At 25.4% G+C, this 27,983-nt stretch overlaps 1 protein-coding gene and 1 long non-coding RNA gene across 4 annotated transcripts in view; one reads left to right on the top strand and one right to left on the bottom strand.

Annotated features, from left to right (window-relative positions):
• The window catches only part of LOC136981940 (sodium- and chloride-dependent glycine transporter 1-like), a 33,350-nt gene extending 8,203 nt beyond the window's left edge, over nucleotides 1–25,147 (top strand). For 2 of the 3 annotated variants that reach the window (XM_067278350.1, XM_067278349.1), the window contains exons 2-15: nucleotides 3,455–3,653; nucleotides 4,007–4,138; nucleotides 4,276–4,419; nucleotides 5,400–5,556; nucleotides 5,674–5,806; nucleotides 12,630–12,764; nucleotides 12,852–12,955; nucleotides 13,085–13,209; nucleotides 13,326–13,438; nucleotides 13,552–13,683; nucleotides 13,764–13,863; nucleotides 13,943–14,049; nucleotides 15,030–15,197; nucleotides 18,370–25,147. In XM_067278350.1, the coding sequence (XP_067134451.1) occupies nucleotides 3,455–3,653; nucleotides 4,007–4,138; nucleotides 4,276–4,419; nucleotides 5,400–5,556; nucleotides 5,674–5,806; nucleotides 12,630–12,764; nucleotides 12,852–12,955; nucleotides 13,085–13,209; nucleotides 13,326–13,438; nucleotides 13,552–13,683; nucleotides 13,764–13,863; nucleotides 13,943–14,049; nucleotides 15,030–15,197; nucleotides 18,370–18,621 (2,001 nt within the window). In that variant the 3' untranslated portion in view covers nucleotides 18,622–25,147. Of the gene's footprint in view, nucleotides 1–3,454; nucleotides 3,692–4,006; nucleotides 4,139–4,275; nucleotides 4,420–5,399; nucleotides 5,557–5,673; nucleotides 5,807–12,629; nucleotides 12,765–12,851; nucleotides 12,956–13,084; nucleotides 13,210–13,325; nucleotides 13,439–13,551; nucleotides 13,684–13,763; nucleotides 13,864–13,942; nucleotides 14,050–15,029; nucleotides 15,198–18,369 lie in introns of those variants that run through there. The other variant, XM_067278351.1, reaches the window with a different exon arrangement.
• On the bottom strand, nucleotides 859–27,983 carry LOC136981957 (uncharacterized). The gene is made up of 3 exons (XR_010881815.1): nucleotides 27,888–27,983; nucleotides 25,602–25,697; nucleotides 859–923 (listed from the first exon to the last, which is right to left on the bottom strand). It is a non-coding gene; the product is annotated as an uncharacterized lncRNA (long non-coding RNA).

The following is a 27,983-nucleotide window of genomic DNA, read 5'->3' as shown; positions in this document are numbered from 1 at the left end:
GTTGGAACAAAGTTTTGGCATCGGATCTGACCTAATTGCATTGCCAACTGAGAGATCCCGTGATCGAAATGGATTTCTTCCAAAAACATGTGGACAGGAACACGGGCGCCCTCTGATGCCGATACACCAAGTTGTTTCGTCTGTGACGTCACAGTCGCGATTGTAAAAATGCGGGCGGGAATTTTTCATTCAACATGTGATTTTTACGATCAATGAAATGAAATGCGTCCAGATAAGCGGAGTTTACAGTTGTTGCCAATGGTGAAAGACGGAAAGAGAGATTTTTTTTTCTTTGTGGTGAGTATTTAAATTTTTTAAAATAAATTTAAATTATTCTATATCCAAAGATTCAATTTGTTTTTGTATTTTTGTTTAGTAAAAAATTTAAAAATTAAGTTTTTTATGTAATTATATACAAATATATATATATAGAACATTTACTACTGATGTTTATAATGTATTTTCCTGTTTAAATGGTGTTAAAAGCAAAGTTTTACAGTATAAAACGCTTAAATATTACTTACCAATGGAGATTTTCATTATCTTCATTGTAATTCATTTATTCACACATACCTGCATTGACATAATACAAAATTAATTTTTTTTTTCCTCCCCTTAAAAAGACCTAAAAATAAATAAAAATAAAATAATACAGCAATGCAGAAATTTAATATAAGAGGATATTGAGATAGAAATTTCAATTGCTATATGAAAAAGATTTATTATTTTAAAGTAATGTGACATAAGCTATTAATGCATACTGAAAAATAAATTTAGTTTTTAAATTATTATTATTATTATTATTAATTGTACAATATTTTAAGGCAGAAGAAATTAAAATTTCTAATTTATTAACCTTTTTTTTTCCTTCCTTTTATTGCAGATAGCAAAAAAGATGTCTGGTAGCATTGGAATTTTGATAGCTGAAACAAGAAAAGAATGTGACATTGAACTAAAACTGGAAAAAAAAAAAAAAAGTCAAAAGACATAACATAAATTATTAAACAAATTTAAATATATTCGATTAGTGAATATTATATTACAAATTATTTAAAACGTCTTAATATTTTATGTGATTTTAATGCCATAATCAGCTTTAACTCATTGGATTATATACCACAAATATTTCAAGAAAGTATTTGCGGTTATGATATAAGCTAGATATGACCTACTTCGCTTAACGTTACAATTAAATATTAGTGTATTTACCAACAATTTAACATTGAAAAAAGAAAAGAGTAAATTATCTAAAGGTGGTATTTATTTTGCAAAACTTTTAAAAATGGGAAAATTACAATAAAAACAACAAGCAATTTATTTATAAAATATTTGTAAGTGTTATTGATTACAATTACTTAAAAAAGTATTTTAATTACTTCAATATCAATAATTTTAAATATTAAACTGTCACGGATCTAACGTCCTTATGTAAACAAAACAGTAAATTCATTTGAAATTTTGCCAAATACTTTTGAACTATTTATTTTAAAACAAGTTTACAAACTTTAGCAAATGACAATGTAAGATATTTCATATTTTTCAATTTTTTTTCCCTCATTCTTTCCTCTCTTTAGAATTTAACAAGTAATAAAGTTTATTTTTTTTTCCTCTCTCTCTCTTTTTATGTTTAAGAAATTTTTAAATTTGTATGAATTCATTCTTCATTCCACCAGTTCTTTGACTTATTACGTCAATTTTTCTACCTATTTCTTTGATATTGATTGAAGTTGTCTTTATTATTTTTTTCAAAAATAGATTCTATTTGCATTTATCATAACTGTACTTATATTTTTAAAGTAGATTTAATATTTTATTATTGCAATAAACATATCTTTTATTGCATTAATAATATAAAATTCAATCTTATTTTTTACCTTACGAAATACTTTAATAAATACATATATATATATATTATTTATTTTATTTTGTAGAAACTAATGTAAAATACTGTTTATATATCTACAAAATATTTATAGTTTTGAATCACCCGTTACATATTTAAAGAATGAAATATAATTATTATAACAAATATTTTTTATACAGATATGAAAATTTAAAGTTATATTTATATATCACTTGACTGTTTATCATTGATATTAATTCTATAGAATGATACTGGCAATTCATGATTTTTAATTAATAAATTCTGATCCATTTTCAAGGTGAACGAGTTATTTTTTTTTATATACACTGATTTCAAACCATACATTTTTAGATAACAATTTAGATAGAAAAACTGGCATCTGTCTATTGATATTATTTTAACCTAAAAATTTCTACAAACAAGAATATTCATTCATGTTTTCGGCTATTAAAACTGAATAAAACAAATGCAAAGATAAGGAACAACAATTACATTACAGGTGTATTAAAATTATTATTGTTACTTTAGTTTATTTAATCAACTAAATTTTCCATTGCTTGAATTTCTGTTAATCTTTTCTTCTGGAATACTTTCAAGAATTCTAATATTAAACAATTTCAACTCAATTAATTATTTTCTTTGGTTGTTTTTTCTTTCTTTTTAACTAAGAAATGTTTAAAATTTAATTAAATAAAGATCGTGTGAAAGGATTTTATTTTGTAAAACTGTTTTACATTGAAAATAAAATAAATCTTCTGTTTATATTCTTTGATTAATAAATACATTTATTAATATATCTGTGAATTAAAAATATATGTCAGCTTGCATAATATTTATCCATTATTTAATAACGACACAAAAAAGATTAAAATTGTTAATAATATAAAACAAATTATAATTATTTCAGAATTAATAAACTTTTCGGATCAGATAAAATATATGATAAATGCAAATTTTCCAATTAATATTTAAAATGTAGATATTAAGAACATTTTAAATTAAAACCGAATATTTCAAAGTTAGAATTTTATGAATGTAAATAAAATTCAAATTTAATATAACATTCAAGTGTTGATTTAACTTTTCGAAAATTTTCATTACTGTATCACACGTTTATATGTTATTTAAATTGATACTTTTTTTTTATTTTAAATGATACATTGTTGACAGTTACAAAATGGAAGCGAGTACTATTGTTTTACTTCTGATGGAATTTACGAACTTAATATATTGTTGATTTAGTAATTGTATTATTTTGAAGGAAAATTGAATCCTATCATTATTTACTAAGATTTTACTTTTTTTTATTTTGTTTTCTCTGTAATTAAAACTAACAGAAATAAAATATTAGAAAAATTTGTGTGTGTATCATTGATTTTTCTTAATTATCTTCATTTGTTTTCATGTAAATATCTTATAAGCAATTAAGTCTTTTAAAATTTTACATTTAACTTTGGGAAATTCAGATAATATATTTAATTGACTAATCAGAATTATTCAAGAAGTAAATAAATGTAGGTTATATTTTAAGATAAAGCAAAATTAAGAAATCAAAACTTTTACATTTGTTTTTCTTCCTTCTCTTTAAAGGAAAACAGATCTGTAGCTATGCCACCTCCTCAACTGGACGTACCAGAACTGATTATCACCAAATCAGCAGATGTAGACGAAAATAAAGAAAGAGGAAACTGGTCGAGCGGCGTGGAATTTCTGCTGTCGTGTCTGAGCTATGCTGTTGGATTGGGCAACATTTGGCGGTTCCCCTACCTCTGCTACAGGAACGGAGGGGGTGAGGGGTTTTTCATTGGGCCACAGCTCATTTCTCAGGTGCAGGACTTGGTTACATTAAATGAATGGACATGTAGAATCTGTCCTTTAATTTAATAATGAGCTTTTATAAACTTAATGTTAGTCAGCTGTGGTCTATTTTTCTTATTAATAGATTTAGTTGTAATTAATTTAGATAAATAACCTAAATTTATCATAAATAAAAGTACTGCGTTAAGCAGTTTATTTAAATTTATAAATTAAATTTGACACTTTTACAGATAAAGGTATGATATAATTAACTAATTTTTCTAGCCTAGAATATTGTTCAAAGGAAATGTATCTAATCGATCAATTTTATATTTCCCATTACAGGTGCATTTCTCATACCATACACCATTATGCTGATCTTTGTTGGTTTGCCTCTTTTCTTTCTCGAGCTATCATTCGGACAGTTTGCTAGCGAGGGCCCAGTGACGATATGGAAAATATCACCACTTTTTCAAGGTAAAAAAAAAAAAAAATGACATTCTTACAGAACCAAAATCAATTTCAATTGGAAATTAGGTATTATTCTTTTAGAAGTAATTTAAATTTTGAATGAATGTAAATTAAATATTTCGTAATTTTCCATTTATTTGTAGGATTAGGTTATGCTATGTTTCTGATGTCAACATTAGTTGGTGTATATTACAACATGATTTTAGCTTGGGCTCTTTTTTATCTTTGCTCTTCGTTTACAAGTCATGTTCCTTGGAGTTCATGTGATAATTGGTGGAATACCAATGGTTGGTGATCTTTGTAATAAAAAATATAATTTAAAAAATGAGACTTAACAATATTTCAACATAGTTAAACTAGTTTTTTCTATTACAAAACATTAATTTTTTTAAAATAATTAATAATTTAGCAAACAGAATTTATCAATTATAAAACTAATTTTGATATACTTAACTATTCATCAAACCCATTGATTTGTAAATAAACATAATTATCGTAACTTAATACTAATGAACTTTATACAGAAACATTTTGAGTATAACTTGTCTACTTGGACTTTCTTTTTTAACTAGGACTTGACAGGTTAAGGTTACAATAAAGGTTTTCTAATACAAATTAGTGTGGGTTTATTCCCTTTGATAAAACTAGTTAACCACTCAGCAGTGAGGGGCATATATATACGTCGAGGGCGATCGTGTGGAAGTGGTGAGGGACGTACATATCTGCTAAATTCTTTTGGGGAGATCGCCAAAAACTATCCAAAAACTACTGTGAAAAAAAAAATCACATAAAAAATGAATTATGTAACAATAAGAGAAGACTTTTCTTTACTAAACATAACTGTTAACAAAATCTTTTTCCGAAACAGTAATGAGAAAAATCGCACGAAAAAATACTTTAAAAATTTCCCAGGTATATTCTCCACTACTAAGGGATAGCACCATACCTGACTATGCCATTGCTGAAAGGTTAAAAAGAAAGTCCCAGTAGACAAATTATATTCAATATATAAAATAAAGGACAAGAAGCATGCATCTTAATTGTAATCATTTATTATTGCTTTATTTAAGATAATTTTCTTATTAATAACAATATCAATGTAAATCACTATAAATATTCTCCAGTTTGGCTTTGTACCTTTACATTGTATTTAGGAAGTAAAAAATATAAAGAACAAATTTCATTGTATACCAATGTTAAATATAAAAATTTCATTAATATTTAATGTAAAATTTTAAGTTAAAAAAAAAATTATGTTTATTTCCAGCTTGTAGAAAATTCGATACTAAAAACTGCACTGCTCACGACGGTATTGTTGTTGCTAATGGTTCGTGCATACTAAGGAGTCAAGTCAGTAACGAAACCTGGGCAGCAATTTCGAATTCAACAGATAACACAAAAATGGCTAGTGACGAGTATTTCCAGTAAGTATTTTAAAATTTTTAAATACATATCTATTATTTTCATTAATTTATTTGATATATCGTTTCATATAAAAATGTCAAAATAACAAAATTTATGAATGATTTAAACTTTTTCAGTAATTTCGTGCTCGACCTTACCGATGGGCTACACGATCTTGGTGGCTTACGATGGCAATTGGCTATGTGTCTTCTGGGCTGTTGGGTTATTGTATTCTTCTGCCTTCTTCGTGGTGTTAAAAGTATGGGCAAAGTAAGTAGATTTTTTTCTTTTTTTGTTTAAAGTTGATATACAATTGATTAGTTTTCATTTGGAAAGGAGAAAAAAAATTTAGGAAATCAATATTCAAATTTTTTGGTAATTACCACATTAGAATAACTAAAGCAGCAGAGCACTCACATTATTATTCAAATATCATTGACTTGATCTTCACCTTTGACATTATCTTTTTAACAGCTTTAGTTTTTTTCAAACTTTTCTTTTTATTAAAACAATCAATTTAAATAGTAAATTTTCCTAGAAATTCTTAGCTAAGTTCGGAGAAAATACATACACTAACATATTATATGTCAGCCATTTAAAGTATTTATTTTGAAGCCTTCTGGCAATATTTTTGTTTTCAGTTATTACCTTACATTTGTATTAATTCCGAGAATAATAAGTATTTTTGAAAGAAAAAACATTACAAGTCAAATTCCATAGTTTAAACAAAGTTTTATTTATTTCGTTAATAATAAATAATGATAAATTATATTACAAAAATACATTATTTTATACTTTAAAAAAATAATAAAAAACGAAGAAAAACAATTACTTTCACTAAATATATCTTTATCGCAAATAATTCTTATAAACTAATTTAAAATTTAAAAGTAAAAAAATAAATAAATAAATTTTTTTCATTTTTACGCTGTTTTTTTAACTTTTAGAAATTTATACAGCTTTGGAATTTTGTAGACTATATACTTTAATGTTTTAACTAAAACAATTCTAAATTTTAATTATTGTTAGCATTGTTAAATATAAATAGCAATAATAAAATATATCTTAATATTATGATTAAATATTTAAATAGTTCATATTATTTTGCTCTTATTTAATTGAATTTGTGTTAAATATTTTGCAAAATTATTATTACTTAAAGAAAATATTAAATTCTTTCTAATGAAATATTAAAAAAAAAAAAATTGTCAGCTAAACAGAGGATATTTTGAAAGTGTCAATCATCCATGTAGTACAATGTTCTCATTATAAGAACAATAATTGTTCAGGAAAACTATTTTTAAAAAAGTTTCATATAAATTTCTTATTATTGGACTGTTTAAAAACATTAATTTTTCAAATCTTTTTAATTTACAAGAAAGTAAATTTTTAAAAATATTCTTTAGAATTTGCATTGTGATTTTTGATGCATTATTTCATATTTATTTATTTATTTTCTTGATAACACTTATAGTAGTACTGAAAATAATGCAGCAAACATTTGAGTTTTTTTTCAATTATACATTTAAAATTAGATAAAAGAATATTAAATCCATAATATAAGATAATTTATTTTAAATTATAAGAAACAATAGAATAATTTTAATAGATAATTTTACACAAATAGTATAATTTTAGTCTATCAAATTCTCAAGTATTCTAATGTTATAAGGCAATAATCAATACAATATTTATTTATCATCATCTTTTAATGTTTTACTAAAATTATAAATTTATAAAAATTTACTTAATTTAATGATATCAATATTAAATTGTTCATAAATTTGATATTTGATATGTATTTTTATGAAGTTCATTCAGAATTTTATTAAGTCAGATGCAGACAATACTTCCTGTAATGCATTTTGTGCTCTATTTCAGTGATTCTCAACCTTTTTTTCGTCACGGTACACTTTTAATAATTTAAGAATTTGGCGGCACACGCGGTTACTTCGGTAAGTACCGCAAAACAACCGGTGACGTCACAATAGTGATTTTTTAAACGCAGTTGGTTATTTAGGTACATTTTCTAAACGCCTTGGTAACTACCGGTAGTTACCGATAACACCGGTTACAAGGTAGAACCGAATGAACTACTTGTCTGACGTCACTTATGTATGGGTATTCGGAGTGGCGGCACACTTCAAAAATCTCACGGCACACTAAAGTGCCACGTCACAGTTGTTGAGAATCACTGCTCTATTTAACTACGATAAAATGAACTGGCGGTATATTTTGTTAGGTGAACTCGACCATTTATTTAGCTTCTGTATCTAAATGCAGAAAACTAACACTTGTTTTAATTGGCAAGTCACAGGTCTTGTTATTTTGGGCCATAACACCGATGATTTACAATTATCTGAAGTGTGAATAGTAAGAAGATATTTTTAAAGAATGGACTGGTATCCTGATTAAAAAATAAACAAACTCCAGAGATGAAAATTCTTGTAATTTTGGACAGTCTCCAATTGAAATATTCATCTGATTTTTCATTTAAAAGAGCCCAATTTGAAATTTATTTTAGTAAATTTGTATATGACGTTTAAAATAGCTATATATTTTTATCCATACTTTTTTAGTTATTATAATACTGACAGGTTTTAATTAGTTCAAAGTTAAACCCGTAAATAATGAATATTTTTAATCAACGATTTTTATTTATTTAAAATGAGTAGTGATGAAAATAATTACTAATATATTACTAAATTATAAAACTAAAAAGCTCGTTTATAAAATTATAATTAACAAAACTAAACAGTAAGATTTACTTTTGAATCTATCTAACATTTATAGCAGTTTCATCATTATTCTTTTGCTTTACCTGTTTAAATGTTTATTTTTACTTTTATAATCCTTATTTAAGTGAATGAAAACAATAACAAATTAAAATAATATATATATAATATCTTGTTTTTCCGTTTTTTAAGTAAAAATTGCTATCAAAAATTGTGTTCCTATATTTAAAAAATTGCTTTAAAGAGCTGTTTATATGTATTAAATAAATATGTTTACATGGTTGTTATATAAAATTTTTATTAATAATTAAGAAGGAGGAGGAGGAGGAAATGTTCTGAAAACAAAACTTGTTGTATCTGACAAGCCATTTATCATATTATCCATTTATTTCCTCAACAGACAGGAAGCAAATTCTCTCTCCAAACTAATGCTTCTTAAATTTCAGTCTGGAGATATTGTAGACCTATGAATAATTTTTATTTCTGTCAGCATTATGGTATTTTTTTGGCATTTATATTCAGATTATGGTATTATTTAATGATGTTCATAAAGATTCACATCTTATAAAAACTAAGTTCAACTGCAAGATCTGTGTAAACATTCATTATACTGTATATTATACATTATGGAAAACTGTAAATTATATATTATTATACTTTTTTATAATAATATTTTTTTTTTTTGAATGTTTCTGAAAAGATGTAATTTAAAATTTTAAAAAGATATATTCAACTTCAATGCATAAATCAATAATTTTTCACGCTTTTGGATTGTTGAAACTAAATTTTACTTTGGGAATTCAGATGAAGTCAGATGTACAGTTTTCAAAATATATTAGATTTATATATTTAAAACTTGTTCAGATATTCGTAACTTTTTAAGAATAAATAAGCAAGCCTGACTTTGAAATTTAGATGATAAATATTTAAGTGTGTTAATAAAAGAAAGTGTGTAATACTTACAATTTATTAAAGCTTGCCGATTCATATTTTGTTTATTGAAAGGTTATAATTAACGCACACAGGAAAACTTAATGAGAGATTTAATAAAATTACTTAAAATCTAGAATCATTTTTTTTAAAGTCAAATATATTTTCATTAAAGAAATTTTTATTATTAATTAAATCAATTCAAATATTAATTTCAAGAATTTGTGACGTTACATTAATTGATTATAAGCTTTTGTTAGTTTTATCTATTTTCTTTTAATTTTAAATGTACTATTTAGATATTTAAATAGCAAATAATTTAACTTATTAAATTTGAACAAGTTAATAAATTCTTCATTCATTTAACGTACACAAACTTTCTCTGCCGATTCTTTGTTTATATTCTAGTTCTTGACTAAAACTAAAAACATTTTTTAATTTTATATATTCATAAATAGATAAATAATACATTCAGTTTTCCTGATGACGTTATAGAATAGATGACAAATACTTATAAATTAAGGAACTGTACAAATATGAAACTATACTTAAAAAATTTTCCATTCATGAATTGAATATTTATGAATAAATTTTCATTCTGGATACGTGTACAATATTTTTGTGTCAGACATGCTGAATGCTGATGGTCAGATTTATTCATATTTATTTTTTACGAGTGTTATACTTGTCAGTGGCGTAGCGAACATAATTGGCACCCGGGGCACGACACTTTATTGGAGCTCCCCTCCTCCCTCCAGAAACACACAGTTTGTCTTGGAGACCATTTGGGCGCCCCTCTGTGAGTGGCACCCGGTGCATGATACACCCCCTTGCACCCCCTCGCTACGCCACTGATACTTGTATTAACATTACATGTAAAAACATTATATAAATCTCGTAAAATAACAGTTATTGAAACAAATATTACACAAAAGAAGATACTGTAAATCCTGTAATTATACTGTACTTTCATTATGTAAAATAATACTATAATTATATATAGAACTGCTTATTCATTAAATGATACAGAAATACTTATGCAATTGTAAAATATCATTTAACTGTTTTGGCATAAATATAAGCATTTTTCTAAATAAAAATATTTTCTAGTTAAAATGACAAATACAATAGCATCAAGTTTAACAGGAAGATATGAATGGAAATGTTAATTGTAATAATGATATGTGATAAAGTTATCAGGAAACATGTAAATTGATAAAATCACAGGATTCAACTTAAATGAAATGCTAACTATATCAGTAGATAAAATGCTCATAAAACTAGACATATTAAATTTGTTTTATTATAATTTGATTAAATTCATTTGATAATTTTATTGTGAATGAATATTATAATTTAAAAAAAATATTCTTACCTAAAAGAGAGTTCTGAGAAAATATATTATCATTCCAGTTCTTAAGTATTCCAAACTTTTTAATTTTATAATATTCAACAAAAAATAGTTGTGAATACATTAGCCGTGGAAATAGATTTGTTAGGATAAATAATATTTTATTAGTAATTTATTATTTGTTCACTTTTAAAACTATAATTTAATTACTTTTCTTCTTGAATGGATGATTTAAAGTTTAAAAGTTTTAAATAATCCAAGTGACTTTCAAAAAAGACAGAGGCTATCCAAAAAACAACTTCCTGTAAATTAGATATAAAATTTAGTAAGGATTAACACACAATTAGAGGTAGCGTGTGTGTATACTAATACTAATTTAGGTAAATCTTTTGAATATTTTGATACTAAATTATTTTTCATAATAAACTTGTATACAGATGTTTCATTTATATTTCTTTTAGTCATAAAAATCTTTATGAGATTTTCTTGAATACAACATTTAACACGTAATTTAAAAAGCATCTTCCATTATTAAGGAGTCATTAGGATATATTTATAACCTAATAATTCTTAAACGTTGAAAGTTTTTAAAAAAAGGTATCTTCCAATCATATTTTTTCTATGTCTGCATGCAAATATCCTTTTTAAGAAGAAAATATGCAATTTAATTTTCTGTAGTCAACAGAAAATTAAATTGCATATTTTAAAAGTCATACATATCTTTTAAAATATTCTAATATTTTGAAACAGTTATTGAGTTAGTTCATTGACTGACATATCTATATAGTCCTAATTTCTATTTTCCTTCCGTCGAAGGGCTTGATTTTATCAGCCGTGAAGAAACGAGAATTTATTGAAGTGCTATAAAGAGGTCAACCAAAACTAAACATTGATAACTGAGATTATTCATTCAAAATACAAAACATAAATAATTATCGTTTTAATTGTAAGGCAAGTCTTTATTGAGAAGAAGGAAAGTTTTAATTAAATTTACAAATATAATTTTTGAATCTAATGGATTAAGAAGTTTTAATCCTTAAAATTCTTTGAATGAATTTTGAAATTTAGAAAATATTTATAATTGTTTACAAATAAATAACTGCTTGAATTGAAGTTTTTTTTTATTACTACTTCAATATTTAAAAATTGTTTATAGTCTAAAAATTTGATTTAAATTATTCTTTACGTAAAAAATTTCATAGGATCGTTTTATGAGGAAATATTATATTAATAAGAAACCAGTATACCTATATATATTATTATATAAGCATACAGTACAATTTACATTGGCTCAAATCTGAAATAATTGGCTGCATATGTTGCACAATACATGATGATCATTTCATGATAAAATATTCATTATCTATTAAGGAATAATTTTTTTTATTGTAAAATACTTCTCAATGAATTTTCTTGAAGAGAAATTCTCTATCTATCTGAATTTGCTTATTCAAAACAGACAACTATAGGAACCAAAATATATTTGTCAAGAACACTTTTCAGACCTTCTGATTCAATATCAGTTGTTCCTTATAACTGTCTGCGTAATTAAAAAATTTAATTAAGCAGACACTTATAAGGAACAACTGCTCAAATCAAATTTTCAGAACTATATTCTACATTTAACAATGAAATCTAGATTAGATTCAGTTTAATCTAGTTTCTCTATTGTAACTGTGTATAGTTTTAAAAAAAACTTGTTTGATATGAATATGTAGATCTATTATGCTTTCAGACTGTAGTGCAGAATAGTATTGTATAATAATATGTTTTAATCAGTGGCGTAGCATGGGTGTCAGCCGCCCGGGGCAGAAGAAAATTTCACCGCACCTTTATTTAGGTATCGCAATTTAAAAGACTAAAATATACAATAATTCTAAAGAACTTTTCAGAAGAACAATCATCATTATGTGTATTGTACAGGTTTAAATTTTTACAAGATATTATTATTATTTTATTGTGAAATTTTGCCGCCCCCTAAAAGTGCTGCCTGGGGTGGGCCGCCCCTGCCGCCCCACTACGCTACGCCGCTGGTTTTAATTACATCATTCTACAATATTCTATTTTATTTTAACAGGTTGTATACTTTACTGCTTTGTTTCCGTATGTCGTATTGATGATATTGTTGATACGAGGAGCTACATTAGAAGGATCTTATGATGGTATCATGTTTTATTTAACTCCTCAGTGGAAAAGGCTAAAAGAAGCAAGAGTATGTTAAAATAATTTTACATATTTTTATAATTTGTAGTAGTTTGGTATATAGAATATTAATAATGTTTATATTACTTTATAAAAGGTATGGGGTGATGCTGCTATGCAGATATTTTTCTCACTTTCTCCTTGTTGGGGTGGTTTAATAACTTTGGCAAGTTATAATCGTTTTCATAACAACTGTTATAGGTCAGTACATTATTTACTGTAATTTTATTGACATTTCTAGTATAAGAAAAAATTTTTTATGATTGGCATTTATGAAGAAAGGCTAATTACTTTTCAAATAAATTCATATTACGATTTTATTATTAACAGAGATGCTCTTTTTATCACATTTGGTAACAGTGGAACCAGCTTCTTTGCTGGCTTTGTAATTTTCAGCATTGTTGGTTTCATGGCTCATGAATTAGGAGTTCCTGTATCTGAAGTTGCTGCTCAAGGTAATTTGTCTGAAATTCCTAAATGATATAAATAACTTCAGCAAATGATATTTTATCTGTATATACTTTTACATTATTGTTACCTCACAGTTTAAGCCATACATTAATTTTTCCAGGTGCTGGTTTAGCTTTTGTTGCCTATCCAGAAGCTGTAGCTAGATTACCAGTCTCGCCATTGTGGGCGTTTTTGTTTTTCTTTATGCTCCTTACACTTGGACTGGGAACTCAGGTAGAATGATTAAAAAAATAACAATCATTATATTATAGTTTTGAGAACGTTGTGTAATTCTAATAAATATTTTCTATATTATAAAATTCTTCTAATTAATTTTTAATCAATAGTTTACTCTTATTGAAACTGTTGTTACCACAATTGTGGATACTTGGCCCGAACGTTTACGTTCTCGCAAGTCATTCGTCTTGGCTGGTTGCTGTTCAGTAATGTTCTTTCTTGGTCTAGTTATATGTACAGAGGTATGTTAGTTAAATAATTAATTTAAACATTTTTATATAAATTTAAGTTATTTCTAACAATCTTAATATTTTGATTTTAGGGAGGAATGTACATATTGCAACTGATGGATAATTACTGTGCTAGTTTTTCTGCTCTTCTTATTGGTCTAATTGAAGTATCAGTCATAGCATGGATATATGGTACACAAATATTAATTTAAATGTGATTTTTCTTGTTTGGCAATACATATACTACAATAATTATTTTACGCATGTTTAGGTATTGAAAAATTTCTTGATGATATTAAAGTAATGTTAGGACATTATCCCTTCCATTATCAATACTGGAAAATCATATGGAAATACCTCGTTCCCTTCTTGATTTTGGTAAGCTGAAATAAAGTTTTAAATGATTTAATTTAATAAAAACAAATTAAATTTTCATTGTATAACTGAATTATTAAATTGTAAAACTGAGTATGAAATTTGTTTTTACTAAAATTTACTATAAAAAGAACTACTACTTTTATAGCCCAGCAAGTGTTTTATTAAGGTCAAAGGTTTTGAGTTTCTTTATATGCTACCTCAAGATTACATAGATTTACTAACATAAAAAAAAATATCATATGAGATTATATTATTTGAAAATCTATAACTAATATATAGGTTTTAAAAAATTATTAAAGTACTTTTTAGATTAAAAAAAATTATTTCTTAAATAAAATATAGTTTTATATTTAGAATTAAAAGGGAAATTAAATCTCAGTTTGTTTAATAACAGCATCATTCTATAAGTTTTGCATTTGGTTAAAGTACAGACCAATGTTTAGTATAATGACACTAATACATGTCAACATTTAACTATATTTCAAGAATTATTTATATCAAAAATTCATTTGCAATACATGTAAAGGTAGTTATTTGTTTAAATATATTTTCTTTTTATTATCCATACTTTCTAATAGTATAAAAATTAGAAATTTTTACGCTGTTTGAAGTTTGATAAACTTGACATAGAAAAAGGATAAAAATAAAACAGTAAACACGATTGAAAGAAGAATTAATTTATAGAATAGAGAGAAATTTAGCTTTAACAAAGCAAACAATCCTCCTTTGCCAAAAACAATCACTAATTCATTTATGATATAACTGTAACTAATATCTTCTATATTACATTTATTCTAATATGTCAGTACATATTATAATTACTTAAAATAAGAAAGTTTGAGTTATATAATGTTTTACCAGTACTCAAAAATAATTTTAAAGAGGAAAAAAACTGTTTTAAAACAAATTTTGTTAAGATACTTTTCTTAACAAGACATGAAAAGTTCATTTTTTAATGTTCAATTTATTATTTTTTTTAGTTTATTTTAATATTTACTTGGGTCGATATGAAACCAACTGAATATGGCAACTATATTTATCCTGACTGGGCTACTGGTGTAGGTTGGTGCATTTCTCTCATATCTGTGAGTGCAATTCCAATTGTTGCAATTGTCAAAGTATTAAAGGCTAAAGGACCTCTTCTACAGGTAAAATTTATATATTAATTATTTAGTTTTATTACTATTGTTAAAAACTTGAATTTCAGAATCATCAGGTCAAAAAATGATAGCTTAATCTTTAGATTAGTTGGTATTTTTCCTAAATATTTTCATGATGAAACATTTCTTTGGTTTATCAAAGTAAATCAGTTGTTTGTTTCTTCATATTTACTTATGTACATTTATCTATTTCCATATTAATGTGAGTATTTCACAACTGTAGTCTAAACTTTTCTATGCATAAAAATAATATTCGGGGATACTATAGATTACCACCTATGGAATTTCAGGACTTTGAGTATATATCTGAACTGAGGGGACCGAGATGAGTTCAACGATACCCTACTTTTGGACCGGAGACGAAAAATAAGAAAGTTATCATAGTTTTTAACTTATCATACTTTTTTAATTCTTTCATGCAGACGGCACTGTAGTTGCTAGTGCTGCCATTTCGCAGTAAAGTCTGCAAACAAATTAAAAAAAAAGCACTCTGAAAGGCAAGAAATTGCACGAACAGTCGAATGCCACTTCCTTTTTTTTCTTTTGTTCAAGAACTACTGTGAATCAATAACTAGTGACGTTAAACAATCGGCAGCCTACTGGCGGCTCACCTCCTGGGGGAGTCTGCCAGGAGCACGAATAGTTGAACGCCAGTTCCTTTTTTTCCTTTTGTTCAAGCATCGCGATTGGGAGTTGCAATACTTGAACAAAAGGAGCGATAGTGAGACTGAGGAGCCGTAGCCCCAAGGTTGATGAGCGTGAGGGTGTGCAAAAAGGACTTAACTCAAACTGTAGACGATCGGTGTGCTTGTGGATCAACATCTGCCTTTGTTGAAGGTATATATGGCCGATTTGCTGAACTGCTTGTTAAGCACACGATAGGCTTAGCGGAGAGAGCGATGCGACTCCCGATCATCGCGCGATCGCCGAAAAAAGTATGATAACTTTCTTATTTTTTGCCTCTGGCCCAAAAGTAGGGTACTGTTGAGCTCGTTTCAGTCCTCTGAGTTCAAATATATACTCAAAGTCCTGAAATTCCATAGGTGGTAATCCATAGTACACCTTAATCTTCTTTTAAGGAAGCATAAAATGTAAATAAACTGTAATAATGTTTACTTGTAAATAATCTTGTATCTTCACATTACATCATATATTCAAACATTTTAGGAGTGAAAACCATTTTTTTTATTAAACATAAAATTTGATATAGTTGAAGGTTCTGTGGTTACTATAAAAATATTTTGATTTCTAAAAAACGTTCGAATTTTTCACACCAAGTCAATAATAATGTTGATAGTGTAAATTGCAGTGATATCAATATCATCATTTGAAATATAAAATAATATATAGGAATAAACACACAAGTCTTATGTAGTCTACATATTTCAAATGCAAATTTAATATTTGATCTCAGAGTATTTAATAAGAAATAAATTGAAATTAAATGTCATTTATACAATTAATAAAAAAAATATTTAAATGAAAAAGAAGGAAAATTGTTGTGAATTAATTAAATTCATAGTACTTTCCTTATTTTCTAATTTTCCTTGTTTACCTGAAAATATTTATTTATATATACACAAACTTAAATATTTATAATTTAGCAAAATATTTCTTAAAATCATTTATAGGAAAAATATTTTAAAACTTTTATTTCAAAAAGTTTCATATAAATATTCTAAGTATTGTATTCAGATTATTTTAATAATAAAATTTATCATCATCATCTTTCTGTTATCTGCTTTCAATCAACCAGAATCAATTTACTAAGAAGAATATTTGATTCTGCTAATTGCAATTATACTCCATGAAAATTAATATATTTTGTACGATGCAAATAGTCTGTATATTTTAATATAAAAAGTTTTAATTTATGTAAATACATATATACGAGAAAAGTAAATTCTGCTTTTAATTACCATTATTATTATTAAAAATATTTCCTCATACACTAGATGATTATAATTACAATACCACTATTCAACACTGTCTAGACATATTTAGCAGTTCAAATGCAATCAAATCTGGTAGTGACATTTCAAGATATGCAGAAAACATTTTTGTAAAAGAAATTAGTATCAAAACTCACCAATATGACACTTTTGGAATTTTGGTTCTTAATCTGTATGATTTTCAGTTGCGGAGAAACTTAAAAAGTTGTATAACATATATCTCAAAGCCCGATGAGTATATATAGGAACATCCAACAATTGCCTAAATGATCAGGCTACAATTGCGCTAATTTTAAATAATTAATACAAAGTAATTTGCCACTAGTAATGGTGCCTAACATCTACCTCTAGTGGCAAATTACTTTGTATTTTATTTAAAATTAGTACAATTGTAGCCCAATCATTTAGGCGATCATTGGATGTTCCCATGTATACTTAAAAAGTTGGTTTATTTCAAATCTAGCATCTTTGAAAGACAGTATCTCGCTGCAAATGAGAAGTATTAGACAGGATCAGTTATGGTCGGACTACCTTCAGGTTTTACATCTTAAGAATGAGTATCATACTAAGCAATATTCCTTGTATCACTAAAATCTGTGTATAACACAAGCATCTTGTACAAATAAAATGTTTGTTGCTTGCAGTGTTAACAGTGCCAAGTTTTTGTACTAATTCTCTTTATTTTATAAAAATGTCATTTGCATGTCATGAAATGTTACCATAACAGATTGCTGTATTCGGAATGCTAAGATTTCTCCAAATAGCATTAAATAGGAGTATTTTAATTATCTATTATATAAAAGAATTAATTTAAAGAACATTTATTATTATTATGTTGGTGTTGGTAGAGTATATCTTACTTGGTTTATACACCGATGCTTAATGTATGCTGGACCAATTATTATTATTACAACACTCTACTTTTAATAAATATTTTTACATAAATTTATGTAGCAAATAGAATATAATAAATATTTTAAAGGTTATAATATTTTATGAAAAAATGTTAAAAATATTCTATCAAACAATATAAACTATGCTTTTTCTTTAAAAAAACTTCAATTAAAGTTTTTTTAAAGAAAAAGCATAGTTTATATTGTTTGATAGAATATTTTTAACATTTTTTCATAAAATAAGCATTAAACTACTTAGTGTGTTTAATTGTTACTCTGTATGAAATATATTTTAAAATTTCAAAACTTTTTCAGCGCATCATCATTTTATCTAAACCAACTGCTGAATGGGGCCCAAAACTGCAAATGCACCGTATGGAAACTCATAGTCCCAAGCATACTGATTCTCAAGTACCACTTGCTTTACCCAACTATGATCCAGATGGTGATCAAGATTTTTCAGATGATACAAATTCAGATAAACCAAGAAATAGTCTAGACAGTAATTCTGACTTTGAAGGTTTAAGACTAAATATACCTAATAGTGTGACAGAGACTGGAGTGTGATAGCAAAGTGAGTTTGCTAAACATGTCCTCTGTGGATGGACATAGTGGTTCTGCACTACTAATCCATGCCAAAGGAAGGTATACTGACATCACATTTCTGCAGTTGAAATGGAACGTTCTACATACAAATAATGCTGACAATGTCAGCAGCGCCTGATTATGCAAGGCATCAAGATAACTATTGTAAAAATATATTGCTGCTTATTGCAGCTAAAAAAGCACTAGAAAGGTAGTACTTTGTATAAATATCATACTGTAGAATAGTTTCAGAATGAAATTTAAAGTTTCATTCACAGCAATATAAAATAGAGAAAACATTTTTTTTTTTATTTTAAAAATTTTATAATTAAATGTTAATGTAAAGACTATTATATAAAAACAATAGATTAATAGAAATCAACATTTCTTAAATTTTAATTTGATAAAATAATTTCAAAAAATTAATGGAAATGATTAAAACATAAAGAAACAGAAATAATTAGGAAAAGTATTTGATGACAAAATTCAATAACGTTAATTATCCGATAAGAAAAAGGTATAAAGAACTGTGCAGAATCATTAGCTGTTTCCAAAATACTGTGGTACTATGATTGCACTTAAAGCTTCACAACTTATACTTCATGTACGGGCTAGTTGTCATTTTTGTTCAGAAATCACATATGAATGTATATTTCATCCATTATTTCGTATTTGTCTTTGGTGGGTATGGTTAATGGTGTTTTTATTTTTTTAATTACATATCATGGCATAATTTAATTCCTTTTTAATTCTTGTCATCCAGAGAATTATAAAAGCATTTAAGTTAAAATGACATCTCTGTTACTGTACATTCAACAAAAGCAAGATTTTGGTTCCTTTTCTCTTTCGTATTTAAAGAATCACTGTGTTATTATTTCTTATATTTAAAACAAAATTAAAACTTTTTGTTTTTAGTTTAATGGTAATAAATTTACCATAAAAACTGTTTTCTTAAGTATTTATGTTGCTAACTTTCTAAATAACAAATAGTAGTAAGAAGAGAGAAACTTTCTGTAACACAAGTTAGTCACCTTAGTTTTAAAAAATACATTGTGACACTATGTGAAATTATTATCTGTTTAACTATGCATTTTATAAAACTTGTTGTTTATCAAATCAAATCATTTAAAAAAGTTTATTGATTTGGCTGTACATTGATACTTTAAAATCCTGAATGCTGAAAACATATAAGAGGTGGAGAACCTTTTTAAATTGGAAGACCATTTTTAAAACTGTTTTCGTGTTCATTTCATTCATTTGATCTAATGTTTTGTTTAATATGATTTACAAGATTCCTTGCTACAAATCTAAATCTTTCTGATTGCATCAGAAGCCAACTCAAAATCATATTATTAATCAAATAGTCAAGACACACTTATTATCAGGCTATTATTTTATGATTCAAAACGTGACTAGCTTATAAATAAGCCATTATATTTAATGTTTATTTTTTAATTGAAAATAATATAAAAAAATGATAATGTACATAACTGTTTTCTTGACTAATTATCATCTCCAATTCACGTATTTCTTAATTAGAAAGTTAGCAACATTTAACCTTATTTTTTAATGTATCATTGATTGAATCATTATTGAGTTTGTAATAGCATCTATTAATTTCTAGAAAAAAAGTAAAACATTTAGCCCCCTACTAGTCTATTCCAAATTACTTCTACAATTGGCAAAATCCATTAAAATATGTGATATATGCATGTTTCTGAAGTGTTAATGTCAGCTAACAGTTAAAAATATTTATAAACTTCCATTTTAAACATATTGATATAGTTTAAAAGTTTTTATCAGCATATTAAAATATTTCTTTGGTATTATAATTTAAAAATTGTTTCATAGTTATATTGATTTTATATAAAATATAAATATATACAATTAAATATTCTATTTTTATGCCACCCTTTGATAATCAAATTTAACTTGGTGCCATTAGATTGAAAAAAATGTATATAATATATATATATATATATATAAATATATATAATTCCATAAAGTATAAAAGAAAAATATTTTATTTTTTTGAAGTTTCTTTTTATGATGCAGAATGTTAAAAGATTTTTTTCGTTAAGATTAAAATTACGTAAAAATATTTACCAACGTATGAACATAATACATAATAAACTTATAGAATTTAAATAAATTTATCATATTGCTGAATTCAATAAATTTAATACAACTTGTTGAGTTTCTTTAAGTAAAACTTAAAAAAAAAAAAAAATTATTGATATAAAATTCAGCTTTTCACATTAATATAAATTTATAAAGTTTCCATTAATTCCAATTTATCTGTTTTATGAAACAGTAGAACTTATATATTAAAGCTGACAATATAGAAATATTAATGTTTTCATTAATTCAAAAATTACTCACAACTTACGTTATTAACAGAACAAAAAAAAAGTATCTGTTTGTATCGACTCTAAATCATATGTAATCATACAATTTCTGCTAGAATTCCTATGAATTAATGACAACAACACCAAAAATCTAGCATGTAATAAATAAATTTAATGATAAAATAAACAGAGCTGTTCTTTTGTATCAATAGAACAGTTTTTACCTGGGGATGACGATTAAAAATGACAGAAAACGTTTGCTTTATTATTAAATTTACTTATTACATACTGGATTTTTGGTGTTCTTGTCATTGATTCATGTACGAATATCTAGTTTCTCTTCTACTGACTTTGATATTATTCCCTCATTCTTTAAGTAAATTATTTTTTTCTGCTGTTGAATTTTAACAATAGATGATGCTAAAAATGCTTGCATATTGACATACTGATATGAGATTATGAATATTAGGTTGACCTACATATTAATTTACAGTTTCTTCATTTTCACAATTTCAGCATAACATTAGCAATCTTTGATGTAAGACAACAAAGCTATGACCAATATGTTTGACAGAAAAACATGATCATCATGAAAGTGTATAAAAAAATATATGCATTCATGTTAACAATTTACATAAACTGTTTATGTTGCTATTGTTATGTAATACTTAATTTCAAAGAAAATTTAAATAGATTATTGTAGCAAATTAAAATAATACTTAACATATTAGTCTAGAATAAATTAACTTACATTATTTTTTTTAATTTAATTAAAATTTCCAGAATGCATTAAATTTCATTTCTTAAGAAATTAAATTAAATTTTAATTGATTTCTCTGAAAATTTATGCAATTAATTATTTTAAAATTCCAAGTAATAAGATTAATAAGTAGACCGAAATTCTGTTAATTCATATATAATGTTTAACACAATTTTAGAATAAGTATAGTAAGCCAAAACTTTATTTATGATCTCTAAATATTTAAAATACATAATCAAAAATGATTAGCTTTCATTGAATTATGTGCAATCATTTATATGTATTTACTATTTATTTTGTTATATATATATAATTTATTGAGAAAAGCTGAATTTTATATCACTGAACTTTTTTCTTCCAAATATTTAAATTAGGTTTAAAACTATTCAAAATATTTTGCATATATCCATTAAAAAAAACCAGTATAATACTGTTTTAACTTAATTATAAAGCATGATTTTGTCTGAAAATTGTTACATGTTTAAAATATATTTTTATTTTTGTAATTTAAAAAAAAGAAAATTATGTACTTACATATTATTCACGATATTTTTTAATGTTAATGTTGAATTTAACTGCTTGTAAATATTACAAGTTTTACTCAATTTCAAAAATTATCAATTCTAGTCCTAGTTAGACAATTCTTAATGAAACCCTCCCCTCTTTCCTTTTATAAAATATTCTAAATCTCAATAAATGGTGCATATAAAATAAATGCGTGATGTGAAAAAAAGGTGCTTAATTCACATTGGCACAATATAGAAAAATTTTTATATTCATTGTTACATTGGCACAATTAGTAGTACTTACTTTTTGAAAAGCTCAGAATCAAGTTAACGGTAAAACAAAATGTAAAAAAGTGCCGAACTTCTTATTATATATCCAACACGAGATTTCATAGGTGCTGGCAGAGTTTATCTTATTTAAGAAATATCTGAAAAAATGACCAAAAAAGTTTACAACACAAAAAAATAGAAGAAAAAAAATGCATTAAATGGTGCCATTATCTAATTAGTTCCTGATATCATAATTGTGTTTGTATTTCATCCGGAGTATGATATGTTCATCTTCATATGTACAGTAATAATATTTATATAAATGGTGAATTATTAGATTAGTAAGACAGATGTGCAGCATATTAGCATTTTTGTAGAAGTAATGATACAGTGATTTATTAATTAAGCATTGAATGGAATTATATATCCGTTCACCACTGCCTAATTGACTATTTAAACTTAAGTGCAGTAAACTGAGTGAATTTGTATGTTGATAGGTAAAGCGTTTTCATAATTGAACGATTTTCTTAATAAACTTTGGATAAATTCATACTAATTTGGTATATCATCATTACTAATTTATATAAATTATTTGCTCTGATTAAAATTAAACATAAATTTTATCTGCCTTTATCGACACTCAACATAAAAATTCACTTTACATATAAAAATGACCAAATTGCAGTTGTAAATATTTTGACAGTCGTCATTTTTACATTGTAATATAATTATAAAATATGGACAGTTTTCTATTTAGCCAATTTGTTGTGTTATATCATTGATTCAAATATTTTATAATAATTATATAAAAAAATTTTTTAAACATTTACAAATGATCCTTAATTTATAGCACGGTTTGTATTCAATAAGCCCTTCAGGATGCTCGAATATTTTGTATGCAGTTTTGAAAGATTTTTCCATTTGATACCTCTTAAACAGAAGAGATATATGTAAATTATATATTTTTAAAAAATAATTGTACACGATAATATTGGTATATCATTAAAAAGCTACATAGGTAATTCTAGATTTTTGCTTCTTGAGTTTGGAATAATTACGAATATCCTTTTAAATCTTGCAATTTATAACTTTGTCATGATAGAAATTAGTTGAAAATTAATACTTGCTGATTTTTTCATGCTAACAAAATGATTTATAAATGTAATGAATTACCTAAAATCTGATCATTGACCTTTCATTTATAATCTTACTACTGAATTGAACATATTAATTAAAAAAATAAATATTAAAAACAAAACTTTAAATTGTATTCATAATTTATATATTCAATATGTAATTACATGTTAAATATTTATATAATTTCTTCAAGTAGTCCTTCACATTGACATTTTAAGTCAAAGAATAGCTAAATTAAACATTAAAAATATCTGATAATAATTAGAATTTTTACATTTTATATTCTCAATCAAAAATGTTCCAGTGGTGCTGTGATGTCAATGGCACCACCCCTGCACATGCCTTTGTCATCAATAATTATTAATAGTCTGAAGTGGTCAGATTTCAGGAATTTCATTTAAATTTATTACCGTATTAATGAGGATTCAAAGAGCATCAAGTAGAAAGTGCATTTTACAATAAGTTATATTTATATTGTTTATTTCTAATTTTAATTCACACACAAAGAATTTCAAATTGCAAAAATAAATAAATATACACATATTACTTTACTATACTTTTTCTAAAAATTATTAATGACTGTCAAGTTTTTGTACTACTACCATCATATCAATTCATCAAAACTTTCTGATGTAAACATTTGTCAAATGTTTGACCATTTACATTCATAGAATGATTGTTACATACTCATTTGAATAAACATATTAAATTTGTGCTTCCAAATTTAATTTGAGGTTGTAGAAATAAATACTGAAAATGTATTGTTTGAGTCTTCCTTGTTTATTTTCTTAAATTAATGAAAATCCTTCAATTAGGAAAATTTTCTATTTTTAATTACAAAACAAAAATTGACTTTTTAATGTAAACAACATTCATAAAGTTGTAAAGCTGTCACTGATGTATATAACAGCAAAAATATTAGAATTTTGTGTAAAAATTAATTAGGATTAAATATAACCACAACAGAAGCTAAATACAATATCTGCCATCATTTATGTAAACATTGAAATATGTCTTTTATGCGGAAGTAATTATCATTTTGTTAAAGATAAGCTAGATTATTTTGTAAGAATTGACGCAGAAGTAAACAAACTGTAAATGAAACTTTGTAATCATTTGTAAATAAGGTGTATTACATTTATGTGTTTTCATGTGGGTTTTATTGTTACTGTACACAATGACAACGGACTGGCTGCTCTCTCTGCATCACTAACATTGATTCTTTGCTACATGTTGTCAATATCAAACTTGGAGCCAGAAGCATTGAGAACAAGTCCTAAAACATTTGTTTTTTGTTTATAATGTGTACCAAACACAATATAAGCATAAGAAAATTGCTGTACTTACTTTGCTAGTTATACTGTAATTAACAACAGTATAGCTATTATAATTCTGTACTTTCAGTGCCTATAATGTTTTGGACTGTATACGATCATAAATTTTTCTGATGCTGTGTATAATAAATTGAATATGTTTTCTTGTCTGTATTTAAAGATTGCATTATTTATTCAAAATTTAATGTAGTAATGATTTACTGAAAATAGTTTAAAAAGAAAAAAATAATAATTATGTTTAGAAGCTGGCTAAATCATCATCAATAAATTAACTTTTTGCAAAGGGTATTATAGTATTTATAAATTTAAAAAGTTAAAATTTTTTAATTTTTGAATAGAAATCTATTTTCTTAAATACAATAATAAAATTTTTTACATTAATAATTTCATAAAGCATAACTTAAAAATATATAAAATAAGAAATAATACTTTCAATTTGTAGCTAGATAAGTTATTATTAAGAAATTTTGCATTAAAATCATTATTATTATTATTATTATTATTATTATTATTATTATTAAAATGAAAAGACGAGTATAGTTATATCTAAATTTTTTAATTATGTACATAAAATAAACAGTACTACTTTAAAATATTCAAATTATACCTGAATTTAATTCAACTGTCAGGGTCATCAAGAGGGGTAACTGGGGTTTTTTCTTGGGCCCATAGAAAACTCAGCAGTCCATAGTGGTTATTTTTACTAACAAAAAATAAAATCTTTGAGACTAAATTTAATTAATAAAGAAACATTCTATGCATTTTATTCATTCAAAAAAATATAACAAAAAGAGCCCACTCTACCCTAAGCCCCATATAAGTTCTTAACTTTCTTGTGTCAGAATAGTATTCAACTTATTGTTTTCTCAAGACAAATCATAAACAATAAAACGTTTCCTGATAACTGAATGAAATTTATTACTATAATATAAGAAAAAAAAACTATAAAATCAAATTTCTGGTTTAACATGCAACCACAGAAAGTGCAAATGATTTAAAATCAATAACATTAAGAAATATTACTGGATGAGGATTTACTTATCTTGCCCGTTAGCAATTGCGTTTTGAACAAGTTAAATATCTCAATCACTGTATTAAATGTATTATTTGTTATATTTATTAAATTATAATTTAATGATTATTTATAAAAAAAAGTTGAGTTTTGACTTATATTTTATAAGTCAAAACTCAACTTTTTTGGATTTACACCATGGCCTTCAGGCAGGGCCGGATCATGGCATAGACAAATGAGACAAATGTCTAGGGCCCGGTTTTTTGAAGGGCCTGGTCAAACTGTCTATTTTGAAAAGATTTGTAAATAAGATAGTTTACTTTTCTGAATTTTTAAATAAAATTTATTCATATTTATATACTTACTTTTTTAAACTATCTTGGCTTTTATTTAAATTATCTTTTTCATTATTCAATTTACCTTTCATGGGTAAAATATTATATTATTTAAATATTAACCAAAAAGGTTAAATTAAATAATTAATATTTTAAAGTAATATTGTTATTGTGTAATAACTTTTGTTGGACATTTAATAAAATAAATTTCAATTTTTTTTAAATTTATAAACAAACTGTTCAAACTTTTCTAGAAAAACTAAAATTTATTGTTGTATACTAAATATTTTTTATTAAAAAAAATTTAAGATTTTTTTTAGTTTTTCACATTATTTAGTTTTGTTTTATTTATTGTTTTATATTTTTTGTGTGCTCTATTTCTTGTGGGAGAGGGAGGGGGCCCAGTAAGAAGAAAATGTCTAGGGCTCCAAAGTGGGTTAATCCGGCCCTGCCTTCAGGAATTTAACTGTAAAACGGAATTGAAGGAAGTCAAAATTAAAAAAAAAAAATTAAGAAAAGATTCTCTTTCTTGTGTTGGAATGGGGAAAAATAAATGAAAAATCTTAGCAGTCTCCTATTCTCCTATAAAACTTACTGGTATGAGAAAATTAACATGCATTACCTGTATTATATGATTGAGAAGCCTTCAAGACAAGATAGATAATTATATATTTCAAAAGTTTTTACTGGTATTTAAATTTAAAATTTGCTATGTAATCAGAATATGATTACTATATATATATAGTTTGGAGTTCTTTGACATTGGATTTTTAGTATTTTTACTCAATATAAAGTATTTTCTTATATATATTTTTGACAATATATATCTGAACAGAGTCTTTATTTTAATATGTATTTAGATTCTGTCTTTTCATTATTTAGCAAGGATCAAGTATCTATCACAAGATAAAAGATCAGTTAAATATAATTAATAACTTAAAGCATTAAAGCTTTTTTTTAACTAACACAGAATAATAAAATAGAAGCAATCTTCAACTTATTTAAAAAAATAAACTTCAATATACAATGAGATATTACATTAATATATTGAAGTTCATATACTGTACTGTATATAGGCTACCTATTACACTAATTTGTGCTTAAACAAACAACTAAACAATTAAAACAATTGAATATATTGGAATCTCTCTGCTGACTATGAAAGTTCAAAAACATTAAAGTATTTGGCGCCCTTCTATTTTGTTATCAATGTGCGACGCGACACTTCGCGACCGTCGCGCGAGCCACGCGACGCGAAAACGAATGGCGCGCGCAGTGCCTGCTTCAGTGGTTCTCGATTACGGAAGCAATGGTATTGTTGTTTGCTACAGTATGAACTCCCGGGAAAAAAGGGGTTACCTTTTGTTTGTGTTTTGAAAAGAAAAAAAAAAACTGTAAATTTGAAAGAAAAATTACCAAAATGGATAACAGGTTTATTAGCCTGTTTTGGTATCCAATACATCAGTAACAAAATAAAACAACAGAACAGACTTATTAATTTATTCACACGCTAAACAAACTGGATAATATAGTTAATTTTTCTTACAGTGAATTTACACGCTTGACCTTACGGGAAAATTATCAACACGGATAATAAAAATAAATGTCAGTGAGTCTGCTTTGTTATCCCATCTGTTTACAC

This window comes from Centruroides vittatus, unplaced genomic scaffold, assembly GCF_030686945.1.
Source record: "Centruroides vittatus isolate TY-2023 unplaced genomic scaffold, ASM3068694v2 contig_799, whole genome shotgun sequence".
Classification (NCBI taxonomy): domain Eukaryota; kingdom Metazoa; phylum Arthropoda; class Arachnida; order Scorpiones; family Buthidae; genus Centruroides; species Centruroides vittatus.
Note: the sequence above shows the minus strand (reverse complement) of the source record. Positions and strands in the feature narration are given on the sequence as shown.